At 38.5% G+C, this 26,445-nt stretch overlaps 1 protein-coding gene across 1 annotated transcript in view; it reads right to left on the bottom strand.

Moving 5' to 3' along the window:
* LOC116712647 (1-phosphatidylinositol 4,5-bisphosphate phosphodiesterase beta-1-like) overlaps positions 1 to 22,471 on the bottom strand; it is a 38,747-nt gene extending 16,276 nt beyond the window's left edge. Inside the window, 16 exon segments of the mRNA XM_032552446.1 lie at positions 2,773 to 2,828; positions 5,079 to 5,244; positions 5,355 to 5,439; positions 6,277 to 6,359; positions 7,304 to 7,435; positions 7,437 to 7,462; positions 8,466 to 8,612; positions 9,962 to 10,125; positions 10,471 to 10,571; positions 11,514 to 11,589; positions 12,112 to 12,165; positions 13,688 to 13,767; positions 13,869 to 14,009; positions 14,681 to 14,749; positions 16,401 to 16,478; positions 22,006 to 22,471. Coding sequence (XP_032408337.1) covers positions 2,773 to 2,828; positions 5,079 to 5,244; positions 5,355 to 5,439; positions 6,277 to 6,359; positions 7,304 to 7,435; positions 7,437 to 7,462; positions 8,466 to 8,612; positions 9,962 to 10,125; positions 10,471 to 10,571; positions 11,514 to 11,589; positions 12,112 to 12,165; positions 13,688 to 13,767; positions 13,869 to 14,009; positions 14,681 to 14,749; positions 16,401 to 16,478; positions 22,006 to 22,104 — 1,557 coding nt within the window. The 5' untranslated portion in view covers positions 22,105 to 22,471.
* Positions 22,472 to 26,445: the final 3,974 nt, after the last annotated feature.

Raw genomic sequence — 26,445 nt, forward strand, 5'->3', positions numbered from 1 at the left:
GCTGAATTGAGATGCAATTCAAGTCTAATAAAGAAACACGCCTTATCTTACACTTACAGAAAGTTAAGCTAAGAACCGGTGGTGTCATCTGGAACATGTTACAATCTCAGCTTTCTGAATATTGAGCTGTTACCATGTCATCATGACAGTCATAAGGCTATCATACAGCAACAGTCTTCAGACTGAGGATATTTAATTTCCCTTTGGGATAAATAAAGTATGTCTAAAATGAATTCAAATATATTCAGTCTAATTGTGCTTTATGCTCAGGGTTGTTCATTATGCTTTTGATTTTATGAAGTGTCTTTCTTTGAAAAAGTTTCAGCTTTCTTTCTCAGTTTGTTTCTCCATAGGATTTTTTTAAAACTCACTCGCTCTGATCCTGCGACCCTCACAGATGTCTACAGATGAGACTGCACTCTCCATAACTGAATTATAGAAAATCTACAACGTCGTTCTGTAAATACTGCAAAACCTAAACTCCCTTTACTAATGCAGTCTGCTCTGTCTCTTCTTGTAGACAGAATCACTGATGCTTCTCCAAAGCAGTCTGTTCACCAACACAAATGTTCTTTAAATTCTTCCCCCATGATGGAAATAGTCTTTGACATGTTCCTGCTTCTCCTAAAATCCACAATCATGTTCTCTGTGGGAAATGACAATTATTTCAAATTCAACACTAATTGCTACTTTCAATAACTACTGCGGTCTCCAGATTCTTCAACCCCCTGGAAAGAAGTGCACACATTGGGAAATCACATAGTCTGAAGCACACTGGATGGAAACCAGTTAGGGTTTCATCAAATGCATGAGGTGTGCTTGAGATGTAACACCTAAAAACCTGGAGTGTTGATGGTTTAATAATAAGTGAAGAAAATCAGCTCCCAACTGCAGTTGAAGCAGGAAGTTTACATACACAGGGTTTCCCCCAGTGCATTAAAAGCTTGGCAAGCCACCAGGCTTTACTTGCCCCCCAAGTCTTCTCTGTTTTTATTTAAATAGGTTATACACCAGTAACCCTGGACCGAATGTGTCTTTGCTGCACTGTGCTGTGCTGCACACTTTACCGGCGGACCGCAGTTGTTCCTGAAAGACAGGTCTATCGTTGATGCATTGAACAGGTGCTTGTACCATCCCAACTGTGTGGGGAAATACTGAAACAACTTCTATAAAGATTAGTCAGGAATTCAAAGCTCAGGTGCAGATTTATCTTCCAAATGGTCTATGACCCTAAGCATACAACCAGAGTGGCTACAAAGCGGCTTAAGGAAAACAAAGTCAATGTGGTGGCCATCACAAAACCTTGATCTCAGTCCTATGGAAAGTTTGTGGGCAGATCTAAAAATGAGTGTGTCAGTGAAGTGGAGAACAAACTTGACTCAGTTCCACCAGTTCTGGCAGGAGGAATAGACCAGAGCTCAAAAAAACTACTGAGTAGCTTGAGAAAGGAAATCCAAAAGGTTTGACCCAAGTCATAAAAATGCTATGGTGTCTGTGAGGAAGCTTGGGGTTCATTGAATCTCCAAACAGGCCGATGGTTCCAAGCACATAAAGTCCAGCAAAGCATGGCTTCTGAAGAGGTCCTATACTGAAGTGACAATCGTTGTCATTGTTAATTTGAACTCAATTGCAAATCTCAACAAGCTCAACTAAGACCTGGGGATGAATGCCATCATGAGGTTGAACCATTTAATGACAACATCAGTCATTAGAATTGGTATTTTGTGTTTTTTTAATGGCAAAACATTTGTAATATTAGTTGAGTTCAGCTTTTTAAATTGATCTTGTTTTACATTATTTGTTCTAAACAGATGTTTTGTATGTATATATTGTAAAAACGTAATGTAACGTGCAGATTAAGCAATATCTGTGTTTCCATTGACCATAAAATTGGGCAATTTGACATTTCAAAAATAAATTCATTGAATCACATCAATTTTGAAAAAACTCTTTTTTGATAAAAAGTTTTGGAGCAAAGAGGAGGTGTGGTTTTTTTTGGCTGTATCAAAATTGGATTTCGCAATTTTATTTTCTTTTGCATCACACAAGTCACATCATCAACAACCGGATGTTGCCGCTGGCACAAACCATGAAGAAGATGACAGGAAGTGGTAGAAAGATCATGGCACTGCATATTTTTTAGTGACTTATCACCTGAACAAACTTATTCACATGTGATTTTAATTGCATTTCTTATTAAAAGGAAAAGGTGTGAGTGCAAAGATGTGTCCTTTCCAAATTAGCAAAATATAGACAAAGTTGCACACATAATGGAAATGCAGCATTTGGTCCAATCGATTGTGAAGTCAGGACAGATGGAAACTGACATAAGAGGCTCTTGATCACTGCATGTTTGCTCTGGCATACTATTAGAGATATTTGCTTTGTGAATCAGATACTAACACGGAGCAAGAGTACAAACGATGGGCACAAAGCCAAACTGAGTGGATGAGGGCTGAAGTCTTTCAATTAAAAACTGAAACAGTACAAGATAGATAGCATCCAAACACTGACCAAAGACCAAAACCAAGGGAAATGACACATCAAGAACAGCACAGATGATAAATAAAGAGCAGCTTCGGGGACAACAGCGAAAAAAAAAAGGAACAGACTAAAAAAACAGCAAACATTCACAACAAGATCAACAGCGGCACCAGCATGTAAGAACAGACCAACGAAGCTGTGAAAGCACACATCGCTTGCGAACGATAACAAAGGCTGACAGCGGTGAGGGTGGCCCTCTGTCAGCTCTTTAAAAACGTCCCCACTGACCTTTTTACCATCATCATCTTCATCATCATCATCTTCCTCACTCTCAGCCTCCATGTCTGTTAAAATTAAATAAGTCACCATCATCTCCATGTCCCATCTCATTTCTACAGAAGAACTAGAATGAAACATGACTCCGTGGAAGGAAAGAAGCCGGCTGGCTACGAGGCAGATGCGTCATCGGAGGCTGGATGTGCGGCCTCACTGCACGTCGTAGTTTAATTAGAGTCAACACAGAGCTCTCACTGAATCTTGGTCTTGCAAATGTATTCACACCTTTGGACTTTCCAACATTTTGTTGCACAAGCAAACGCTGGACTACACTGCATTTCATTAGGATTTATGCGACAGACAAACTCACAGTTGTGTAAATTGTAAAGAAGAAAAAAGGATAAATTGAGTTACTGACAGAAGCTGTAATAAATTATAGAAAACCATGTTTCGATAAAATAAGCAACAGTTTTCAATTCAAAAACAATTTTGATGCTAATTAATTAAATAAATTAACATACGTATGAGCTCAACAAGAAATATATTTATTGTTTTCAATCTATTATTTAGGTTATTTAACCATCAGATTGGTGCAAAGTACTATCTAGATTTTACAAACTTCTGATTGTGAGTGGAACTTCTTTAGAAATGTGGGGATTAGTGTTGGGGACGTCTGTGCTGCTCCTACATTTTAGCCTTGAGATGCTATTTTCAGTTACATCAGCTTTGCTGGTAGATTAACTCCATGTAGCACAAATTGAACACAACAATAGACTTTTCCAGCGTCTCATCAAAAAGTTTTTTGAAACAAAAATGAACCCTCAGTGGACCAAGGGAAGAAGCTTTCTCTTGCTGCTATTTGTGGATGTTGTTAGTCTGTCAGATGAACGAATGTACCAGAAACATGCCTAACAACATAAAGGTTCTAGCTGGAAGAAAAGCAATTAATTATCTTTGTAAATTTGTAACACCTTAAAATCTATGTAATTAATGAATCAAAATTAATACGTCAAAGTTTCAACCCTAATTTTTTATTAACATAAAAAATTGGATGCTTTTTTTTGTTTGATTAAAAAAAACGCTAATAAATAAAAACCAGTGCAAGCAAATAGTAAATGGACACACCAGGCAGGTCAGAGATGAAGTGTGGGAGAAATTTAAAGCGGTGTTTGGTTACAACGCATCACCTGAAAACAAAATAGAGTTTAGCACAACTGACCAGGAAATGACCATCCATCTGCACTGACAGACGGTGCAAGAAGAGCATAAGTCAAAAAAGCAGCCAATAAATCCATGATAACTCTGGAGACGGTTCTATGCAAATAGCTCTGTTTAAAAGAACATACCATAGTTATGTTGAAACATGGTAGCTGCATACTTTGATGCTCTTCTCCAGTTGATGGAGCCAAAAACAGGAGAATTTTGAATGAAAAACTTGAGACTTTGGCAGATGTTTATCAGAACATGTCAGATGGCCCAAATCTGTATTCAACAGAGAATTTGTAGCAGTATTCTTCATCCAGTCTGACTGAGCTTCTTCACAAAAAAAGGACTTTAATATTTTTAGTCATAAAATCCCAATGAAATGCATTGAAGTTACTGGTTGTAGCAAATTGTTTTTCAAGCAACAAACCAAAAGATCAGAGCAAACACCCTGCAGCTGCTCTCGGACGAAAACAGACTATTTCTTTCATTTCTAAAAAGCGCTCTGTGAGAAGGAATTTCAGCGAGAAATCTCGGTCTGCCTTCTAAACCATGGCTGGGATCTTCGGTCCCAGAAAATGTTTTTAAGGACCTGGGCGCCAAACATGTCAATACAGCCTTTTAATTTCCCTCTGCACTTCTCTCTTAATTGGCGTTCAGCCCTTCTGATCTCATCTGGGATGTCTGTTCATTACTGAGGCATCCCTGATGAGATGCAGCGGTATAAATGTAAAGACATCTGAGGTTTCACTCCGGCTAAAAGGTTAAGATACACACATGAGCCTCGTAAAAGCAGCCGATCATTAAAAAAAAACACACACACATGAAATTGCTTTGTGTCTCTGCCTTCTAAGGACGGCTCCGTCGCTGAACCTTTCCTGAACGATAGCAGTGACTCATATTTGCGAGGACGGATGTGAAAACAACTCCACAGATTGGGACAAAAAGCATTTTAATTTGACTCCTGAAGGCTCTGACATTTTGTGTCTTCCTGCAGATGATGCAGCATCACAAATCCCAAAGTAAATGATTGTCCTTTTTTTTTTTTTTCCTTTGACTGTCACAGCTGAGCATGTTTCATGTGAATTTCTGAGTCTATTGTTTTTGTGTCATACCTCCCGTGTTGTTGCTAGGAGACACTGGTTCATTGCTCTGATTGGCAGGCTGGTCAATTAGCCTCTTGGTGTCGGCGGTGTTGGTGGGTTTGTGAGATTTCTTGTTTTTGATGAGGATTTTGCCCATCAGCTCCTGAGGACTGGGCAGAGGGACGCCCGCCTCCAGCTGCAGACACGGAAAAAATGTGGGGAAAAATAAAAAGCGAAAGAGAACGGCGGTCAGTGCAGGGTTACTTTCAAAATCACAGCATGAAACAACGTTCTGCATTTTCCTACAGGGTATTTGTCCAGAGGATCGATCAGCAACGCTTCTCCAAAAATAGAGCGACAATATTCGGCCATTTTTGCCTGCTGCTTCAAGCTGGAAAACACATAGAGACATATTTACACATTTTATCTCAACAATGATATATTCTATATAATTCATTCACCAGCCAGTTTACCTGGTACACCGGTTCAAAAGCAGATCAATTCAATTCAAAAACAATTTATCTACACCAAAGGAAAATTAAATGTCATAACTCATATCGTCCAAGTGTCTTAAAATATGCTGTGGGCATAAAGTGTCTGGAGTAGCAGTCAGTCTTACAACGACTCTGAAAAGGCCTCTGACTGAAGACTGTAGTCATGGTTTGCACTAGCTGCAACCTCCGGCTGTTGATCATGTGACACGTGATGCGATAACAGTGCTTCCATTGCAGTTTTGTCAAATAAATCCATTTTGTTCCGACCAAAAAAAAAAACCAACAACTCATCATAGCACCAAAACCTCTCATCAAAAAACAAGAGGGTTGTTTTTTGGGAAATTAGCATGTTTCCGTTAAGCAAATTTATTTTTGAAATGTCAAATGGTCAATAAAAACACAGTTACTATCAGTTGCTGACAAGCACTGCTAATCCACCTCATTTGTCTTTGTCACTCCTTTAAATCTCTGTTTGGCCGTATGACTAGAAAGGCTGGACATTGCATCCAAAAATTAACCACCCATATGGTGGTATCTCAATGCAATTTGGCATCCCGACATGGTGAAGGCAACTTTAAATGAGAGTTTTAGGATGGGAAGAACAGGGATTTAACATGACAAAGAGTCTATTGTAATCCAATGCCAAACACCTCTGATAGATTCTTGCAAGCAAGATAGGAAGGTTTATGGAAGAAAAACTGGCTGATGAGTGTATGTGTTAATAAAGTCCTTACGAGTCGACGTGGTTTTCAAATGAAAGTATGACAGGAAAAGATGAAGTCTTAAAGGCGCATTCTGCGATGGCTTCAATCACCTCCTACAAAATAATAATAAAAAAAAACATCCTTTAGTTGATTTGCCAGATATCATTTCACAAATAGGGTATGCAGGAAAACAGCCTAAACGAGTTCTAACATGGATTAGATTTCAGTGAAGCTGACTCAATTGCTTTAATGTCAAATCTGTTTAAGATGTTGGTTTGAACCCAGCCAGCATTGGTGCATTGCCCGGCAACAAGAGACGTGACTGAGACTTAGCCTGACAAGTCAGTCACATGCTGGCTGCAGCCAGCAACATGCTTTTAGGGACAATTCTGACTGGAAATTTAATCACTTGGCAAAATTGGCAGTGTTGATTTAAACTGGTTGATTTCCTGGCATGGACTCATGGCATGGTACTTTACAAGAACAATGATATGACATTGATAAGATGCATCTTATTAGGATTGCTTAGGAGCTGGACAGACACAAGGTAATGTCGTGTTGGTCCAGCAATTACAATTAAAGGTAATGTTTAATTGTAAAGGAGAATGAAAATGAATGAAATGAAAATTCACTTCTGAAGGTTAATCATATAAGATTTCAGTAAAAACATCAGCTTGTGTCTGTATGTGGTTGTGGTTGTAAAAAATTAACACGTAGCACTGAAATTGTCAACATGGTACAGATTAGGGCTTTAGGCAAGGCATTCCAGAAGACTATTGTTAGCCTGCTTTGTCTATTATAAAATTTGGGTAGTTAAAACAAGATGATGATCCCAAGCATAATGGTTAATGGAGGCTAATAATAAACTTCTGGAATAGCTTTTCCAAAACTTTGCCTTCAACACTGTCTAAAATTTGTATAATATGCTTAAATTTCCCATGTCTTGAAATCTCTAATTAAGCTGTAGTTAATGGATGCGCTGAAGTATGACAAATTTCCACTGACAACTTTTAAGACGTAGCTTTTATCTCACAGTTTCAAGTAGTGGCTGACAAACCTTAAAGGAGATTTCAGAGGTCATGGTGAAGCCGTGAGTTATGACTGGCTCCTCCTCAGCGGTCCGCCCTTTCCACACGTCTAGTTCCACACAGCGACAACCAGCCAGCAAAACCTGCCGGTACATCTCCACCTGAGGAGCTTCCTGCCAGCTGGCCCGCTGAAACACACGTAGAAGGAATATAAACAGAAAGAAAACTGTGACAGCTTGTCATTGACCCCAGGCAGCCAGACCCACCATACTGTTTGCCTAAGCTAAATTACAACATTTGTGTTAGGGAAATTAGAAATCATGACTAATGACAACAAACGTGTAAAAACAGGTGGAATGTTGGACAAAATGAAAACATACCAGAGATTTTAACTCCTAAGAGCTGAAAAGCAGTAATAAAGTTCAGCTGGACATGAATTTGTGTCATCTACCATCTACTAGCTAACCTTTTTTCACTTTGCTGTTCTTATCAACTGTGTGTGTTTTCTGAAGTTGGGTCACTTTAATAAAGACCAGTTACCTTCTAAGTAGTGAGCCAGTTATCCCAGTAAGGCAAGCGACCAGCAAAATATGTGCATGTGAAATTTTGAGCTTGCAGACGTACACACGCAGGCTAGTGACACAACACAAGACACCTGTAAAATGTTTAACTTTCGTCACTGTTGTTGCCATCACATCCTATGTGCTGGGTTCGCGCTGTCTGGTGGAAAACTATCACACCGATCCTGTGCCATACTGATCAGCAGAAACAAGGCATTAGAGCTGTAAGGCCTGGTTTTGTTCACTAGCTAATGCTGTAATAACATGCTACATTAACACCACTTATTGGCACGTTTTTGTTTGTTGTTTAGTTTCGCTGAGAAATACTGCAATAGTTTTCTGACCAGAGCTGAATGACATTTCACTTTGTTTGCATAGTTAAAACGTCACTGTGTTCAATAGTTTATGCGGATAAACACAATAAAAATTTTTTGTCTGTGCTCTTAATTTCTGTTTGTGTCAGCTATTTACTAAATGAATAACTTGCTAAACCCTTAGCCAGGTCTACAGCTTATTTTGTCATACTCAGTGAATTAGATCTGCGGCTTCTTCAAACAACAAGACAAATGTTATTGTTTGTTATCGTGTATGTTGGGTTTTTAATATGGTGTGTTTGTTGTGTGTCGCTTACCTGTAAGGTATGTATTATGCGATGAGTTGATGAAATACTGTGACAACGGAAAGTTCATGTCTTCAGACTGATCCAGTTTCTCAGGAGGAATGACACCGTTCTCATCACTGGACAGATAGCTGGAAAAAGTCTGGAGAGAGATAACACCTAAAGACAACATGCATACAAAAACACAATGTCACACAATAAAAGTGAGAAACATATGAAGTTGAAAAAAGAATTACATTTAGAATGAGCGAGAAAAGATATTTATTATTTTGTGCTAAAATATATTTTGTAAAAGTGTGCAAAATGGCTTAAAAACCCTCTATATGGTTTATGATTAAACAACTTTATGATTTTTTTTTACAGTGCTGAATATGTTAAGAAACTTTCACTCTACTTGAGCTTTAGCACCTTGGTGGCTAGGCCTGAAACAGGTGTGGGCATAAGAGTCTGTTAATATGCAGTTAAAACAGAATTTATGTTAAAATGGCGTTCATGCTAAAAAGAAAAATCTGCTGAAAATAAATTTATGCTAAAATAGAATTCATGCTAAAAAGAAAAATATGCTAAAACTCAAATTATGCTAAAAAGGATGTCATGCTAGCTTCATGCTAGAAAGAAATTCAAGCTAAATAGGAATTTATGCTGAAAAGGGAATTTAAGCTAAATTGGAATTCATGCTCTAATGAAATTTGTACAAAAAGGCTAACATAACTTTTGTTATGGCTTTTGCATTTTGTTGAGCCTTCTAGGCCACCGTAGAAATTGGTACTGGCAGGTCAAAGCTTTTTAGCCTGGACCTTATCCCTGATAAGTAAATATGTTTTGCAAAAGTGATGCAACACTTGTTAGAGATGAGTCTTTTTTTAAGATATCTATTTATTGTTTTCAACAAATTTTCAACAAAACAGCAGGACAATTACCAGGATACATTGACATACAAAATGTTGATCAGTCTGCTAAGACCAGTTAGTGTGGGTTGACGCTTACTACACTGGGATCCCCTACATTATCTTCATCTGTTGATGAGTCCAAGCAAAATCACAACTGCAAACAGGTTCCATATTACAACTGCCCAACCATCATTTATATAGAGATGAGTCTTTCTGGTTTTAAACACAAAATGTAAGAGCTAGTGACACCAAGCGCCACAAATTGTAAACTGTATTGATCTGAGTAGCGCAGCCTATGGTGAACCAAAAAGGCCTTGGAGAAAAAAAATAAAACCAATGGCCCATTCTAGAGCCAGAGACTGGCTTGACGTTCTGTAGAGGTGGCCCAAATAATCTTTAGGTACATGCTTTTTGTTTTAAAGTAATTTAAACACAGAATTTTCAAAAATATACTAATTAAAACATTTTGATACTATAGTTAGATTTATACATCTTATTTTAGCTAAAGTATTATATGTAAACACCAAGCTATCTCTTAAATCATTATATTTAGACATCAAAATGTGTTTCAAACATATCTCAATCACTTATAATAAAGAAGGCTTACACTGTGTATACCTTGCTTTAGATTTTTCTGGTCATGTTGGTAACGCTCCATCAGAGTGTGTGTCTGTGCAGGGCGAAGAGGGGGGTAAAGAATTTCATTAAGCCTCGGGTCTCTCTGCTTGTTGTTGATGAACTCGGTCATCTGATCGATGGACATTCCCCCACCCTCGCCTCCTCTGCAGAAAGGAAAGCCGTCAGTTTAGCACACAACAACCATGGGGCAAAAATATGGAGCTCATCAAGAGTGGCCAAATAACTCTTCCTGCTAAAATGTCCTTTTCCTACTGATCTCATGTTAACTATTCCTTTTGTAAAGAATCAAAAATCAAACACTACTTCAAAAACAGGACTTCAGCCTTTTTTGCTTCTGGCTATTTTCCTCAAGAAAATTCCTCTACTGTTAATTGGGAAATTCAAAACACCTTGATAAAAATCACCCACAAGTATTATACTAGCAAGACATTTTTTTGACTAAAAAAGGTTCAAAAGAATTCTAAATGATGCGGATGCTATTTTCCTACTGCAGTTTGAAGATGTTGCAGAGTTCAGGACGAGGACACAGACTCTCCAAGAAGTTCCTGTAAACATCCAAGGTGAAGTCCTCCAGTTTGATGCTGTCACCCTGGTCAAATAAAGAAGACACGGAAACAGGTTTAACTGTAACATCAAGAGGGGAAAACAGCTAAAGTCAAATGTGTTTCTGTCTGGAGCTGTGGGTGTTTATTGCTGTCTCTGTATTTGGATTCTTTTGGGTTATTATTATTTTGTGGACTGGCTACAGTCTCTGTGTATCCCAGAGCCTCAGCCAACCTCGGCTGTTGATCTGTCATTCCCTTCATCACCTGAGCCTCCCCAGATCGCCTATAGTCCTTAACTTCAGGCTGCATTCACAGCCCAAACCTTACCTCCGAGTGCATGAACACTCAGCATTCCTGAACCCTTATAGTGCTCCCTAGTCAAAGTCTCAACTCAGTGCCCTAAAGCCCAAGCTTCATTTCAGAGCTCCAGAGCCTGTGTGCCACCTGCTGCACCCTCCAGCCAGCTGTAGTTTTCACACTGGAAATCCCCAGAGTCTGCCTCTCAGTGCTTCCTTCAGAGACTTCCTCTATTCTCCTGGCCTACCACTTCTTTGCACGTGGGTCCTATTACTACACAAAACAGGACAGTTTCAGTCCAAAATTGAATAGCTCCATTTCCATGGACCCTTATAATCCCAATGATATCCTTTGTTTCTGGTTTCATAAACCTCAGTGTGCGCTTTAAGAGAATCCCTGTTTGGATTTGTCAAAGTAATTTAGATTTTGAATGACAGAGGAACAAATTAAGTCCATGGAACTAGCTCTGTAATTTAATGCCAATAGGAAGCTACAAAGAAGGTGCTAACTTTCAGTAGCAGCCAACGGTGAGCTAACATCGGTATTTTCATGGTGCTTACAAATTGTTAGCATTTTGTCTGCTACTGTTTCTGTTTACTATTGGGAACTCAAGATCTGAAACTGTTATCTTCACTGTCACCTTCATCTATTGTTTACTGCATCTTTTTATAATCTAAACTTCTGCTCACCCGTCCATATGGCAACTTGCAGCTCTCGAGGGCATTCTCAATTCTCTTTCTGTCCGACGAAAACAGCCGGCCAATACTGCAACAGGAAAAACTGCACAACCTCAGTTAGAACCTTTAACAAAGTTAATTAAATAAACCTCAATAAAAGCCCTTCTACCTTTATTTTACCTCCTCATCTGGCATAAGTTCCTTTTGAAAAATATCTTTGCATCTTTAGACTTCTTGAATTTCGTAGAACTCCATCCTTCCTCCTCTACTTTTCCAAGACACCAACTGACCTTAATTTGCTTCTAAAAAGCAGCTTTCCTTCATACAATGTCTAATGTGCCTCATAACTCCGGCACCGGTTGATTACCAGGTCAGTGCTGAATTAGGTACCTCCATGAATAATGTCCCTGTTTTTGCTTCCCCAAGTGCACATGGAATTAGGTTTAATCTTGGAAGCAAGGGACACGAAAGAGCAAAGTTTAAGTTTGTGAGTGTCTCTGCAGATTTTCTCAGGCTATTTCTTCACATTTACAAGCCTCTGTGCCTAAAGCCTAATGTTCAGACACAGAACACGGACTGACGATGACAAAAGTAATCATGACGGTCTTACTTTTTCACAGGAATTTTTCCTTCTGCGTTTGGCTGAAGAGTTAGCCTGACATACCTGAAACAAAGAGAAAAGTATTGAAACATTTTGACAATTTGTTGAGCTACAACTGTATGCTTTAATATGCTCTGTTGGGATCTTATGAGATTACATTTTTCAACAAAAGACAGTCTGAAATGTGTGACAGGTCATTGTATTAGTCCTCCTGAGTCAATACGTTGCAGAATAAGCTTTTGCTGCAGTTATGGCTGAATCTTTTGGGGTATGTCTCTACCATCTTTACCCATCATCAATCACAGGTTACAATTAGCATGAATGCCAAAGAGTTCAGCTCAGTTTTTATCTGAACCAGACTTCCTTCTTTCTTAAAGTTGCTGTGTCTTCAGTTAGATGTAGAAAACCGCATGAGTTTAGATGTGTAGCTGTATGGACAGCTGTGTAGAGTTAAGGTGTGTGAGCAAAGGGTTTATTTGTCGTTTAGGCTGTGTGTTCACACGGATCAGGCGTTTTGGAAAATTACAAACCATAATTCTTGAAAATGCCAGTTTCATGTTTTCAGTAACTGCTTTTCCCTGTAAATATAAAATTGCATGAACTGAAATTACAAAACTAAATTTGCTTAATGGAAGCATGCTAATTTTGAACGAACTCAATAAAAAGTTCTAACACTAGGATGAGATTTTTTTTTTCTTTTGGCCTTTATCAAAACACATGCATTTTGCAAAACTGCAAGGTAAACACTTTTTTTACATCACACCAGACGCGTGATGAACAGCAGGATGTTACTACCGGCAGAAACAGCAAATAAGACGACAGGAAGTGGTAGGAGGAGGACGGCTTGTTTTTGTTTTTCTGACAAAGCACAGCTGGCTCCACCAGAGCTCTCACAGCATCACGCAGTTCATAAGAATCTATGTGTCATTCCAATGTGTTGAAACATAACTCATCTGTAAAATTGCTTACTACAATTACCCCAAAACGCTACATATGTGGCCGCTTCCAAGTAGGCAGGGCTTGTTGCTCCAACACCCGTATAAGACGTCTCCTATGATGGCTGATAGATGATGAGCGCTACCATCATGGCTGAATTATGAATATACAGTATCTCATGTATGTTTCTACATCCGTCATTGCCAGGATTTTTAATGACTTATGGCGTTTACAAACTTATCTACATGTGACTATAAATGTATATATAAAAGAAAGAAAAAAAAGTTTTTTTAATTGGACTATTTTGCTAAGAGGTTCCCTTTCATATTAAGATCATAGAAAGTGGTTCTAGAGAAAGTGGTTCAATTCTCATGTCACTTTTTTGTAATTTGCGTAGTCATAAACCAGTTTAATGATTCTTTGTGCCTCTAGGATTTAAATGGTGACAGGATGAGAACATCAGCTTACCCACAATTTATCCACAGTATATCACATCAGCAATATTTTTATTAACAAAATTTTTAAATATTTTTCATCCATCTATTGACTTTCTCCAGTAATGTGTGTGTGGGAGTGCGTGTATGCGCAGGGGTGTATGCATGCGGGGGTGGGCGTGTGTGCGTGTGTGTGCGTGTGTGTCCAGCCTCACGCTTTCAGCAAACTGTGGTCTCTATTGAGATTGTGGTTCAGAAGGTTAGTAGCCAAAGAAAACACCTCCTCACACCACAACTGTAAAACAAACACAAAAAAAAGCTCACACATTTTATCTTCATCGTCCTAAACATCACAATCATTCCTAAATGTCCCAGAAGCAGGAACCAGCTTTTTACCTTGGCTTCGTCCTCCTGCGAAGCGATGAAGTTCAGCTGGCCGACGTTGACCAAGTCTGAGGCGGTGACCACGGTAACCATACGGTTCTCCAACCGACCAACGAGGTTTCCCACATCAAGCAGCTCCCGCAGCTTGGCTTCCTGTCAGAGGACACGGAAAGAAAGATTTAGCTGAATTGGATTCATAGTGGTGATGGTGGTTTTAGAAAGATTACTATAAACATTTAAGCAATAAAGAGATTTTAAATCACTCACAAATTAATTTCATTTATTAGACAAATTTGGAAAACTGACATGTTTTTTTTAAGATTTACAAAAATTTTAATACATTTCTAATGATTGTTCTGTTCTTTTATTACAAGACTACTTGGAAACTTCATTATACAGAAGACCCAAAATAAATGTTTTTCTTAAGCAGAAATGAAGAAGTTCCCTCTACATAGGACAGTAAAACATTTGTTGTAAACATTTTACCTGGCCTATTTAGTTAAAAAAAATAAACAACAAAACTTTTTTAAAAAATCAAACATATCATTCATTAGCCTGTAAGTAAAGACATTCAACTAAACATAAAAACATGTGTATGCCGATCTCAAGAGTTATTGCGAATTTAACTTCAAATATGATAAAAAATGAATGAATAAAACATTAGCTTTTCCACAACAATAGCAGAAGCCTCACTGGGCAAGGTCACTGACGGGGAGCAGGGAACCAAGAGGCAAACAGAAAATTCAAATGCAAAAGTAAATAGAATTAGAAATACAGTTCAGGACAAAAAGTCATGCTGAGTGGAAAGAAACAGTCGGTGGTACCTTGGGAGGTTTGGTGCTTCTACCAGTTCTGACATCCTTCACATAGGTCAGGTCCAACAACTCTGTGTCCTAATGATAACAATACCAAAACAAATCAAACACAGCTACAAGTATTTAGAAACAACCAGTGAAAAAAAGTGTTTTCTTTAGAAAGAAAATCGGTTGTATAAATCAAGACATTCATTTTAGTCTTGCTTGTTTCTTCACATTTGAACTGAGCTGTACTAGTAGCTTACAAGATAGAGACAGACAGCTGGATGCTAACACTGTTAACAAACTCATGTCCCTATTTTTTCAGAGTAAACTTTTTTTTATTGGTGTTTTATTACAAGTGCATAACGTCCAGGATTTCTCCCAGTGTATTATGAGCTTGGCAGGCCACAAAGTTTTAAATGCGCCCACACCAGGCTAAGCACTGTTTATTTATTATAGGTTTCTTTTAATAAACCAGTAAGTGCTACCAGTCAGTTTAATAAGTACAGGGTTCCCCCTGCTAATGTATTATAAGCTCCCCCCACCTTTTCGTTTTTAGAAAAATTTATAATTGGAAAAAAAAAAAAAAGTTCTTTTTTGTTTTTTAAAGCCAGATTACAAGTGTCTCTGTTTCTCTGAGCGTTTCACTGGCGGAGCAGATTTATTGCTAAAAGATGGTTTATAGTTGATTGCATTTTAACCCGGGCGCTCGCGGACCAATCACACCGCTGGCGACTCTGCCGGTTGCCTCGCAAGCTGCCGCTGCTTGATCTCTGAAGTTTATCTTCAGAGATCAAGTGAAAGGAGGCGCGCGCGATCCACGAATCAAACTGGACACAAGCTGATTTAAATATGTATGGATATTTACATCAAGCCCCTGTGAGGAATTATTATTCTTTGGAGAACTCTACATCAAGGTAAGAGTTTAAAATCAGCCACAAATCTCTTCACAGTATGATAACGCTTCAGTTTTTGTTAAATATCTAATGTTTTCATATCTTGTCATACGGCACTACACTACCTGATGATTTTCGTCAGCAGAGATCCTTTCTCTTTCCCATATTGCTTGAAACCTGTGGCCTGCTTAATAATGTGGAACATCCTTCTTAAGTAGATTTCCTTTAATTGAGCTCACCAGACAAACTAATCAACCAGCTCTCTGAAATTAGTTATAGTGATTTAAAGAACCCTGACACACAATACCATTTATAAATGTAATAGCACAACAAAAAATGTAATCTTCATGACACTTTAATCCAATTTACATAATAATTTGGAACACGGTGTAAAAGACTCACAACGACCATGCCAGAAGCTACAAGTCTCCTTTTTGGGCTCACATATGGACCCAGAAATACCCTGAAACACTGTCCTGTTCATTATTTTGTATTCATATTTAAAATATGTAACATGGTAAAATGTTGAGTCTGCTTTACATGTGTAAAAGTTTACCTTTGCGTTACTTTTGCAGGAACTGTGTGAAAAATAAATGTAACATTTTTTATGTAAGGAACAACAAGTAATATTCAATTGTTTAATGTTTTAAAAAAGCCCAAAATGATTGTGAATGTAATTTACATTTAATTAAGCTAATAAGAATGAGTAACAAAAGTAATGATTAAATATGATTAAAGGATGACTTAATGACTCATAAACATATATTTTAAAACCTTTCGTTATTTAGTAACAGACTATCATGGACAAGGCTCTATATCATTTGCATCAGGTATTAGTGTGGGTTCCTCACCTTGTTTTGGTCAGTCCAGAAGAGGTAAAATCCATGAGGATCCACATGTAGAGTCACTGGAGTAACTGTTGACAAATCCTGGAAAAATATAAATGTATGGTCAGTGACAAGTGACAAGAATAGGAGCCTTTCTGCAGAAGACATTTTAGAAGTGAAAGAAACATTTTAAAAAATCCTGATGATAAGTGTCTCATCACACAGATCACTGCTTACTACTATACAAATTATGCAATCAGTCCACCTGCTCTGGTGACACAAAACTGTGTTGACTCATCAGTGTTAGAAGATGATTTTACTAGAAACTAGCATAAACTTCTGATGACCCAACTCATTTGAGCGCATTCCTGTTCAGTTAGCATCCCATGGCAGCTTCCAATTGGAATCACATCCAGCAGAATCACATCTGCACATCTAATATTGTCCACACTAATATTGTCGACAATATTAGTGTTGTCCACAGAACAATACAATTATTTGTCGCTATTTTGAAAAATTAAAAGTTGTCTTCATCTGCATTTAAAAATGTTATTCTTTCTTGTGTAGTTATATAAAAAGCATTTAGCATAAAAATTTATTTTCAAATGGAGCACAGCATTAATTATTATTAAAAAATTAAGAACAAAAAAAGGAAGAAAAATTGACCATGACCATTCACATGTAAGGAAGCTGTTTAGTAAGCATCTGTAAGCAGCGTCTACATTCCTACTCACATAAACACACATTGAGATCTCACATCGTCTCCTTATGTAATAAAGTGATGACCTCTCACTGCAAGAATTAGCATGTTACATGCGCTTAGCTAATTTAGATTTTATTCTTTTATTTTTTGTTCTTAATTTAACTTTGTGTCTTAAGAAATACTTTTATGTCTTTTTAGGAGTGTTTGTAAAGGATTCTTATAGTAATGTTGATGTGGACCACAGGAAGAGAAGTCTCTACTGTAGTAGAGACTAATGGGGATCCTTAAATTAAGAAATAAACACATTTTTTGTTTGTTGTTTGCAGAGCTGCATGTTTGGCCAGTGATTCTCTCTGGTTGCTCTTACTTTTTTTTGTTTTTACATTTGGACAGTTGTAATTACGTAGCCCAAATCCTAGAAGAGTTGAAAATGAGGCTCTTCCATCAATCAAAAAGGGCAAGGACTTTATTCCTTACTTCAACATCTTTCTAACCATAGGGCCAGACAGATTTAAATTGCAGCTGCAAAAGTAAATAAGGTGGATTAGCAGTGCTAGGACACGTTACTGTGTAATATCGTCTCTGTTGCTGGGATATTGAGCTGTTAGCATGTAATGATTGTCATACAGCAACAGTCTTCAGTCAGAGGTTTCGACAGATTTGTTGCAAAACTGACTGCTACCCAAGATTGTTCCTCCACATACCAGCACTCTCCATGACCCACTCTTTGAAAATTCAATAAAAAGTATTTTTGAATTCATTTCAATGTTGCTTCTAAAGATTACCTTAAAAAATTATATATTTACTTATTGTCAAAGCTACCTTTATATATATATATATATATATTTGTTTTTATATATATATATTCTTATAAGAAAAGTATATCATATATCGGTATATATAAATCAGTCAACATTTTACAAAAAACACAGCAGAGATTGTAAATTGTCTAAAACTCCAATGAGTGCATCTCCAGTCAAGTTATTTATATAGCTGAGCTTTGGGAGATGTGTAAATTATTTAGGATGTTCTTTGAAAAGGTCATGTTATTTGCTTTTGGAGCCTCTTAGCCAATCACAGCATTGCCTACAAGAGGAAGTAGAAACCAACTGCTGTAATGATGACATCAAAATAATATCAAATACTTCAGCATCCTGAACATACACCCCCACATGCCCACACCCACATATATATATATATATATATGTACATGTGTGTGTATATATATATATATATATATATATATATATATATATATATATATATAGATATATATATATATATATATATATATATATATATATATAGTATATATACTGTATATATATACAGTATATATAGTATATATAGTATATATATATATATATATATGGGGGCAGAAGTTATGGAAATTCTAAGGGCCCCTGACCGACAGGGGGCCCTCCACAATTTATTTATTTTTTGTTCATAGAAATAAAATAAATAATTGGGGCCCTGTCAATTACAAAATTAATCATACTGTGTTTTCGAAGATTGTTTTTAGCAGTAAAAATTTTATGTTCCCACTCCCAGTCCAAAAAACACACATCTATATTTGCCCTGAACCTCCCTGGATCTGCATGAAATGGTTGGTTCCTGCTTGGAGCGCTTGACGGTGACGGTGTTCAGCAGCAGTCAGTACAAGACAAGAAAGGCTGTGCCTGTTACTGTGCTGCTAAGAAAAATAATGAAATCAGGTTTTCAATACAAAAAAAAATAGAGGGAGAGAGAGAAAAAGGTAAAAGTGTCAATTTATAACCCAGTTTTTCTCCAAGAGGTGGGTAGACTGTGAGATTATCAACCATTTAGCATAGTTAGCTTAGCTACGGACCACTGTTTGCCTTCTTTTCACTAGCATTTAATGAATTAAAGAAAAAAATTACCAACATATTCATATATTTAACCTGTCCCTTGTACCTTTTACCACTTAACAACAGATGAGTCAGTCAGCAGCAGCTCTAACCCATGTCCCTCCTGACCTGTCCTCTCCTAAGTGAAATTAAAGCTGCTGCATGTCACTTTTATATAAAAAATTTTTTCACATATTTGTTAAAACTGCCATTATGTTGTGACAGTATAGAATGAGAGATAATCTGTGAAAAATCTATTTGCTCTGCCTTCTCCTAGTGCTAGAAACAACCAGTCACTGGCAGGAGAGTTTTAGCGCTGTCAATCACAATCTCATTTGGCTGCTCATCCTCCCTGCCCCTGGCTCTGTGCTATGCTGCAGCTAGCATAGCCTGTTGTGAATGCTCAGTCTAGTTAGCACAGCTACCAATGACGGTAGATAAACAGTTTCCTGTAATGATATGTCGTTTCTCCACCATTAGCACATATAGCAGTGAGTGAATGAGGTTGATTGACAGCGCTAAGACCCTCCTATTTGTTCTGATTGGTTGTTTTTGGTCAGAACGGTGCATTACTTTAGCCAGTAATAGTTCAGGGAGGACGTGGAGGAGATTGATAGTTTTCACAGATTATCTGACATGATGACAGCTTTAACAAATATGGAGAAAACATATTTTTTTATTAAAGTTATATACTGCAGCTTGAATAAAATGCAACTACATAGTTATCCGTTGTTGTCTGGATTGCTTCATCTATATTTTGCAAGTTGCTTTTGACTGTTGCTAGTGGGGAGAGATATTTCAGTAATCTAAAACTAATAGAAAAAATTTAAGCAACCTACTCGCAAACTGTATGTGGACTGTTAGATGTAAAATTCATGAGCAGTAAATATTGTGCTAGTTATCAGTATTGAACCAAAGAAAGCAAGGCAGCTGCAAGCCTTTAAAATTGAGATGCTTTTTATGGGTCAAATAGACTCAAAAAATTGTAACAGTAGCTGAGCAGGGGGGGCCCAATCTAATTTTTTGTCAGAGGGTCCAAGATTCCTGGCTTATATAAAAAAAAAAAAAAATTCCCTTCTCACCCACCGCGGGTGGTTCTTATCCTCTGAGCTCGGGTCCTCTACCAGAGGCCTGGGAGCTTGAGGGTTCTGCGCAGTATCTTGGCTGTGCCAAGGACTGCACATTTCTGGACTGAGATGTCTGATGTTGTTCCTGGGATCTGTTGTAGCCATTGGTCCAGTTTGGGGGTGACTGCCCCGAGGGCCCCGATGACCACAGGCACCACTGTGGTCTTCACCTTCCAGGCCCTCTCCAGTTCCTCCCTGAGGCCCTGGTATTTTTCTAGTTTCTCGTGCTCCTTTTTCCTGATGTTGCAGTCGCTTGGTATTGCTACATCTATCACAACGGCTTTCCTCTGTTCTTTATCCACTACGACAATGTCTGGTTGGTTCGCCATTACCATTTTGTCTGTCTGGATCTGGAAGTCCCACAGGATCTTAGCTCTGGCGTTCTCCGCCACCTTTGGGGGTGTTTCCCACTTTGATCTCGGGGTTTCCAGTCCATATTCTGCACAGATGTTTCTGTACACTATGCCTGCAACTTGGTTATGTCGTTCCATGTATGCTTTCCCTGCCAGTATCTTGCACCCTGCTGTTATGTGCTGGACTGTCTCAGGGGCCTCCTTGCACAACCTACACCTTGGGTCTTGTCTGGTGTGGTATATCTGGGCCTCTATTGCTCTGGTGTTTAGGGCCTGTTCCTAGGCGGCCAGGATGAGGGCCTCTGTGCTGTCCTTGAGTCCAGCTTTTTCCAGCCATTGGTAGGATTTACTGATATCAGCCACTTGGGTTATTTGCTGGTGGTACATCCCATGTAGGGGCTTGTCCTGCCATGATGGTATCTCTGGCACCTCAACCTCCGTTCCCTGTTGTCTGAGATATTCACTGAGCACATTGTCTGTTGAGGCTTTGTCCCTGATGTATTTATGGATCTTAGTTGTTTCGTCCTGGACTGTGGTTCTCACACTCACTAGTCCTCTGCCTCCTTCCTTGCGGCTCGTGTACAGTCTCAGGGTGCTGGATTTGGGATGGAATCCTCCATGCATTGTTAGTAGTTTTCTAGTCTATATATCTATCCCATATATTTATATATATATATATATATATATATATATATATATCCCATATATATATATATGGGATATTTATATCCCATATATATATGGGATATAAATATATCCCATATATTTATATATATATATATATATATCCCATATATATATATATATATATATATATATATATATATATAAATATATATAAGCCAGGAATCTTGGACCCTCTGACAAAAAATTGTCAGAGGGTCCAACTGATATGAACTGTTTATACATATATATATATATATATATATATATATATATATATATATATATATATATATATATATATATATATATATATATATATATATATATATAAAAACAGTTCATATCAGTTTAGGATGTTGCTAGCCATACCAGTTGCCATAGTGACTGGACAGCACGCTTTTCCTCATTGTCAAGGCTATATACTTCAGCATACCAACACACTCTCAAGCATAACTCTACTAATATCCACACTTACACAGCTGATGGTGCTCATGGAGAACATTTGAGTGTGTATACATGTATATATACACACCCCCACCCCCACGCACACACACCCCCACACACGCACACTCAAAGACATGCCAATGGATTCTGCACCAACAGGTGGCCAAACAGTAGCTGACTGTAAATGCAGTTAACACCATCAGTAATATCTGGCGCGGCGCACGCAGGTACTTACTGCCAAAGCTCAATCAACAAATGAACAGTAAACACATCTGACAACATGGCACATTTCCTCCTCTTCCTCCTCATTTTTCTCACACTCCATATTAATTCGCTTGGACTGGATTCAATGAAAAACCTGATTCACGTCATAAACAAAGTACTCAATTCCCCACCGTATAGGAGAAAGACATGTAAAGAACTTAAGGAGGTTATAGGGGTACTGGGAGAGAGGGTCTGCATTCTTACCTCATCCCATTTAATGAAGTTGCTTCCGTTCCTCAGGGTGTGTGAGACGCAGGGAGGCTGGAGTTTCAGTGCGTGGACCCCCGGCTGAGCACTCGCCATGGCTTCAGGCACACATTCAAACACACGCTCGCGCGCTGGAGATGCTCAGTCACACGCCAGAATGATGCGTCTAAACCATCTCCGAGGCGAAACTCTTCAGAAGTCACAAGCTCTGCTGCTACAGCCGCATCCCGCCGTCCTCCCGCTTCTTCTCCGCTCACTCCTTTTTCTTTTCTTATTTCCGTCCCATTTTTCTCTCTCTCTTAGCTCTGCCTCTCCTCCTTCCTCACACCTCTCTCTTTCTTCTGTCTCCCTCCCTCTCCGGGCTCGTCGTCTCCCCCTCTCCCCTCTGTTGGTGCTGCATCTCGCGGAGAGACAGACTGAAACAGATGCCTTCGTGGGAGACAGGATGCGCGCGCGCGCGGGTAGAGAGCGTGTGCGCGTCCTGCCTCCACAAATTGACTCATCTGCGACATGCGCACAATGGCAGCTTCCCACAGATGGGGACGGGGGGGAGGGATGAGAGAAAGGTAGAAGATAGTGAGTGAAAAGGAAAAGAAAAAAGATTAAAGAGAGGAGAGAAAAAAATAAGACAATGAAGACGAGTCGGAGTCACGTGAGGCCAGGGTAGAAGACACCATACAGTACGGTTCCTCAAGTGTGCAGACATGCACCATCCCACTCATATGTTTTGTCTTTGTTTACCACAGGCTTTAATCCGGTTCTAAAACAGCTTCCTTTCCTCTGGGAAGGCTGTCCATCATATTCTGACACTGCGCTTCAGGGATTTCTTCCTAGTGAACATTAATGGCCCTTGTCACAGATGACAGTGTAAAAAAACAATGTCACACAGAGTCAGTAAAGATTCGGCTGAGACCAGGTTTTAGTTCTGACAGGGACGACTAAAGAGTTTTGTTTGTTTTGGGGGGGGTTTTTGTACCTTAAAGAAGAACGGGTTCTATTTCACAGTAAACTTGATAAATGTTTTAGGTCAAGCAAATAAAGCAGACTGTTTTTAAATTCACAGTAAACGAACCTGCCCTATCAGAATTATCTGCCCTGCTTAGGGTGTTTGAACACCTGATAGTCCAATGGAACTTGGTTTGATTGGTAATCAAAATCGCAACATTTCTTACATTTTCAGCCGATGCGGTTCGGTTTCACACAGCAACAAGAGTGCACTCTTTGAAAACCCTGTTCACCTCCTCACCTGTGGTGGTGCTGCACCAAGAACTAGTGAAGGAAACGACATGAAAACACCTGAAGAAGACACTGGACTAAACTTCCTTCTTCACAAAATGTAAATAAAAATGGAGAGTGGCGCCAGATTTTCGAGATTGTTGCATCTCTTTTTGGTCTTTGGCAAAAGTGCACGAGTCATTTCTCTTGCCAACGCTAAACATGTGTTTGTTTTGGTTATATTTACCCAGAATGCCCTGCTCTATAGTCTACTTTCTGCTTTTGGAGCAGTCTCACCGATGCTGAAAAAAATGCAATTTTATAAATTTTGCAAATTCCTTACTCAATGGTGTTTCCATTAAGTAAGAAACACAATAAGAATCCAATTTAAATAAGTTTGTTCACGTGATAAGTAATTAAAAAGACTGCGTCATCATTGTCCTACCACGTTCCATTGTCTTCTTAGTCTTTCTAGCAAATAGTAACATCCGGCTGTTGATCCGAAAAACCAACCCATCCAAAACTTTTTATCGAAAAATTTGATTTTTTTTCAAAATTGGCGCATTTCCATAGAGCAAACAAATTATTGCAATTCCAATTTCCACAGTTGTAGTCAATGAAAACCCAGCTAGCTATCTGCATCCAAAGTCTACGTCTGGATTGCGGAATTGTGACGTGTATAAATGTGGCACAAATCGGATTTTCTGAGGGGGTTAGGGGTGGAAAAAAAAATCTGAATTGGGTCAATCAAACTGTCATGAAGAAGTCCGATATATGTGTTGCATATTGGCAACTAAAATTGGATTTGGGTCAAATTTGCCGGCGGTGTGAACGTAGGCTAATTACTGAATCACAAACACGCTAGCTAAGGTTCTTTCATTGCCTCCTGGTTGAAATGTCAGTTGCATTAATAATTATGGTAGGTCAGCCACTCCTGAAAGATTTCACTGTTACTTGTCTTCTTAACTGGATAAAGGCTGTCTGTCTGTCTGTCTGGTGGTATACTTCAAATAAATAAGTACAAAAATTCTGCACAGTTATCTAAAAACTGGGACAAATAAAGTAAAACAGGGAGGTGTGGTGCAGTGAGGAGTCGGATAAATACATGGGCATTGTGAAGCATGAGTAACGGTTAGGCACGACAGCTGAATAAGGACATCTAAGGACACAACCTTGTCTGTAACATCAGCTCCTGCGTGTTGTGTTTAATAATTAGCGGTTGCCTCACACCCAGTTAGACTTTCTTTTCACCATCTGCCGTAAAATTTCCAGTCAGTCTTTCAAAGCAGTTAGACAAATTCTTATTGAAATGACTATTAGTTACACAAGCAACGTTAGTGGCAGAATGAAAATGCTTACTGATGCACTAAAATATCCAAGGGGTGCAATAAAAAGGAGCAATCATATATTATGGAAGTTTAGTTGTTAATTGCTCGCAGAGATACTGTTATTAACAAGAACTGGAGAACGGTAGGAAATTGAAAGTTTTTAATAGAAAAAAGCTGAATATTTTTTATCCAGTGTTGAGTATTTCAAATCTGACCTAAAAACTGCCTTGTTTTTTGGGGGGCAAAAATACACTTTGTTTTAAAAACATTTTAATTTGGTGATGAGGGAATAAAATATATTCTATTGTAGCTATTTTACAGAGAAAACAATAAATAAATGGCTCTACAATGCTTTGTGAAATTATTACACATTTCACATTTTGGTACATTACAACTACAAGCTACAGTGTTTTGATTTCATCATAATTTTGTGAGATGGACTAGCTTAAAATAAAGGTAACCATCAGGTGGAAGATAAAGGACTCAGGGTTTGGTTTTTAAACTTCTGCTACCATAACAAATCTGAGATGAGTGTAGCGCATTGATCCCTGCCACAAATAATTTGAAGTTGCGAAAACTCGCCCTTTGGGAGAATTCTTCTTAACGCCTTCTTAAGTTATCTAACCTATTTAAAAGAAAATGCAGTTTGGGTACCTGAAATGCTATTGTGTGGCGTTTTCAGAGCAGCCAATCCAGGAAGACTATTCACTTTCCTAGGCGTTAATTGGTCAAACCCTGAAGAGCGAAGATAAGGAAGATCATGGATGTTACCAGCTACTCTCCTGCTAAGACAGTTTCCGCTGTGTCTATTAATGCATATTAATGTATATTCAGTGTTGAATTATTAAAACAGGTAGTTATAAGTATTTTTCATAAGCCAGCCGGATTTTACTAAAAGTGAACTCTGCATGTATGTGTGCAAATCAGTTCCTTATAAATTGTTGAAATGTTTCCCATTTTGGAAAACATGCTAATTATACTAGACTTTTTTTCCCAGCTGACTTAAGAATCTTCCAAGCCTCAATACTGGCATAAAGAGAATGTTCCACACTATTAATCAGCCACACCTGTTTGACTTCAACATGAAGCACTCGTAAGCATTGATGAATAACTCGCAACGTAACAACCTGAAAACTTACAAAGCACATTACGCAGCGATGCTGTATGATAAACTGATGCAGAGGCCCGCTTTACCAGCCTGCTTCCGCCTACACACTCACACTTGAGTGCATGAAAAGACACGTGCAGAGAAACTCGTGTTGCCATGACACTGAGAGTTTGTACCCGTTGCAGCTAATCAGCTCAGAAGACAATATTTTAACAAACATACAGAATAAACATGTTAGTTTAGATTATGCTGACTCTTCGGGACGAAAATAGTCAGAGAGAAAAACACAAATTACAAATAATCTGAATTTTTAGTCTCAGCTCACGGGTATGAAGTAGGTTACTGCTTGTGGCAACATGCAGAAAATGGAGACTTAAAAGTTAAAGTTAGGATTCAGGAAACCTGTGGATCTACTTGAACAGCACTAGTTCTGTGGGAAGAGTAGACAGCACAGCACAGGTGATCTGAGGACGCAAGAAAAACTAAGGACTGAGTAAATACTTTGCTGTTTGTGCTCACATACTTACTGCCTTCCACCCAATATCCTTAAGTCATTTAAATCTGTCAACATCAAGTTGTCATCATGTGTTGGACAATACATAGTTCCCACAAGTCTGAATTGGAAATGGTCTGCGCCATCTCAGTACGCAAACACAGCTCAAAGCATAGATGGACCAGTTTGTTTTATACTCTCATGTAGACATCTGTAAACATCTTTAGATTTTTGTTTTGTTTTCTTGCTAAATATAGATTTTTTCCCCCCCTTTAAAGCCTCAAATCTCATCA

The sequence above is a fragment of the Xiphophorus hellerii genome, chromosome 22 (genome assembly GCF_003331165.1).
Source record: "Xiphophorus hellerii strain 12219 chromosome 22, Xiphophorus_hellerii-4.1, whole genome shotgun sequence".
In the NCBI taxonomy this organism is placed as follows: Eukaryota; Metazoa; Chordata; class Actinopteri; order Cyprinodontiformes; family Poeciliidae; genus Xiphophorus; species Xiphophorus hellerii.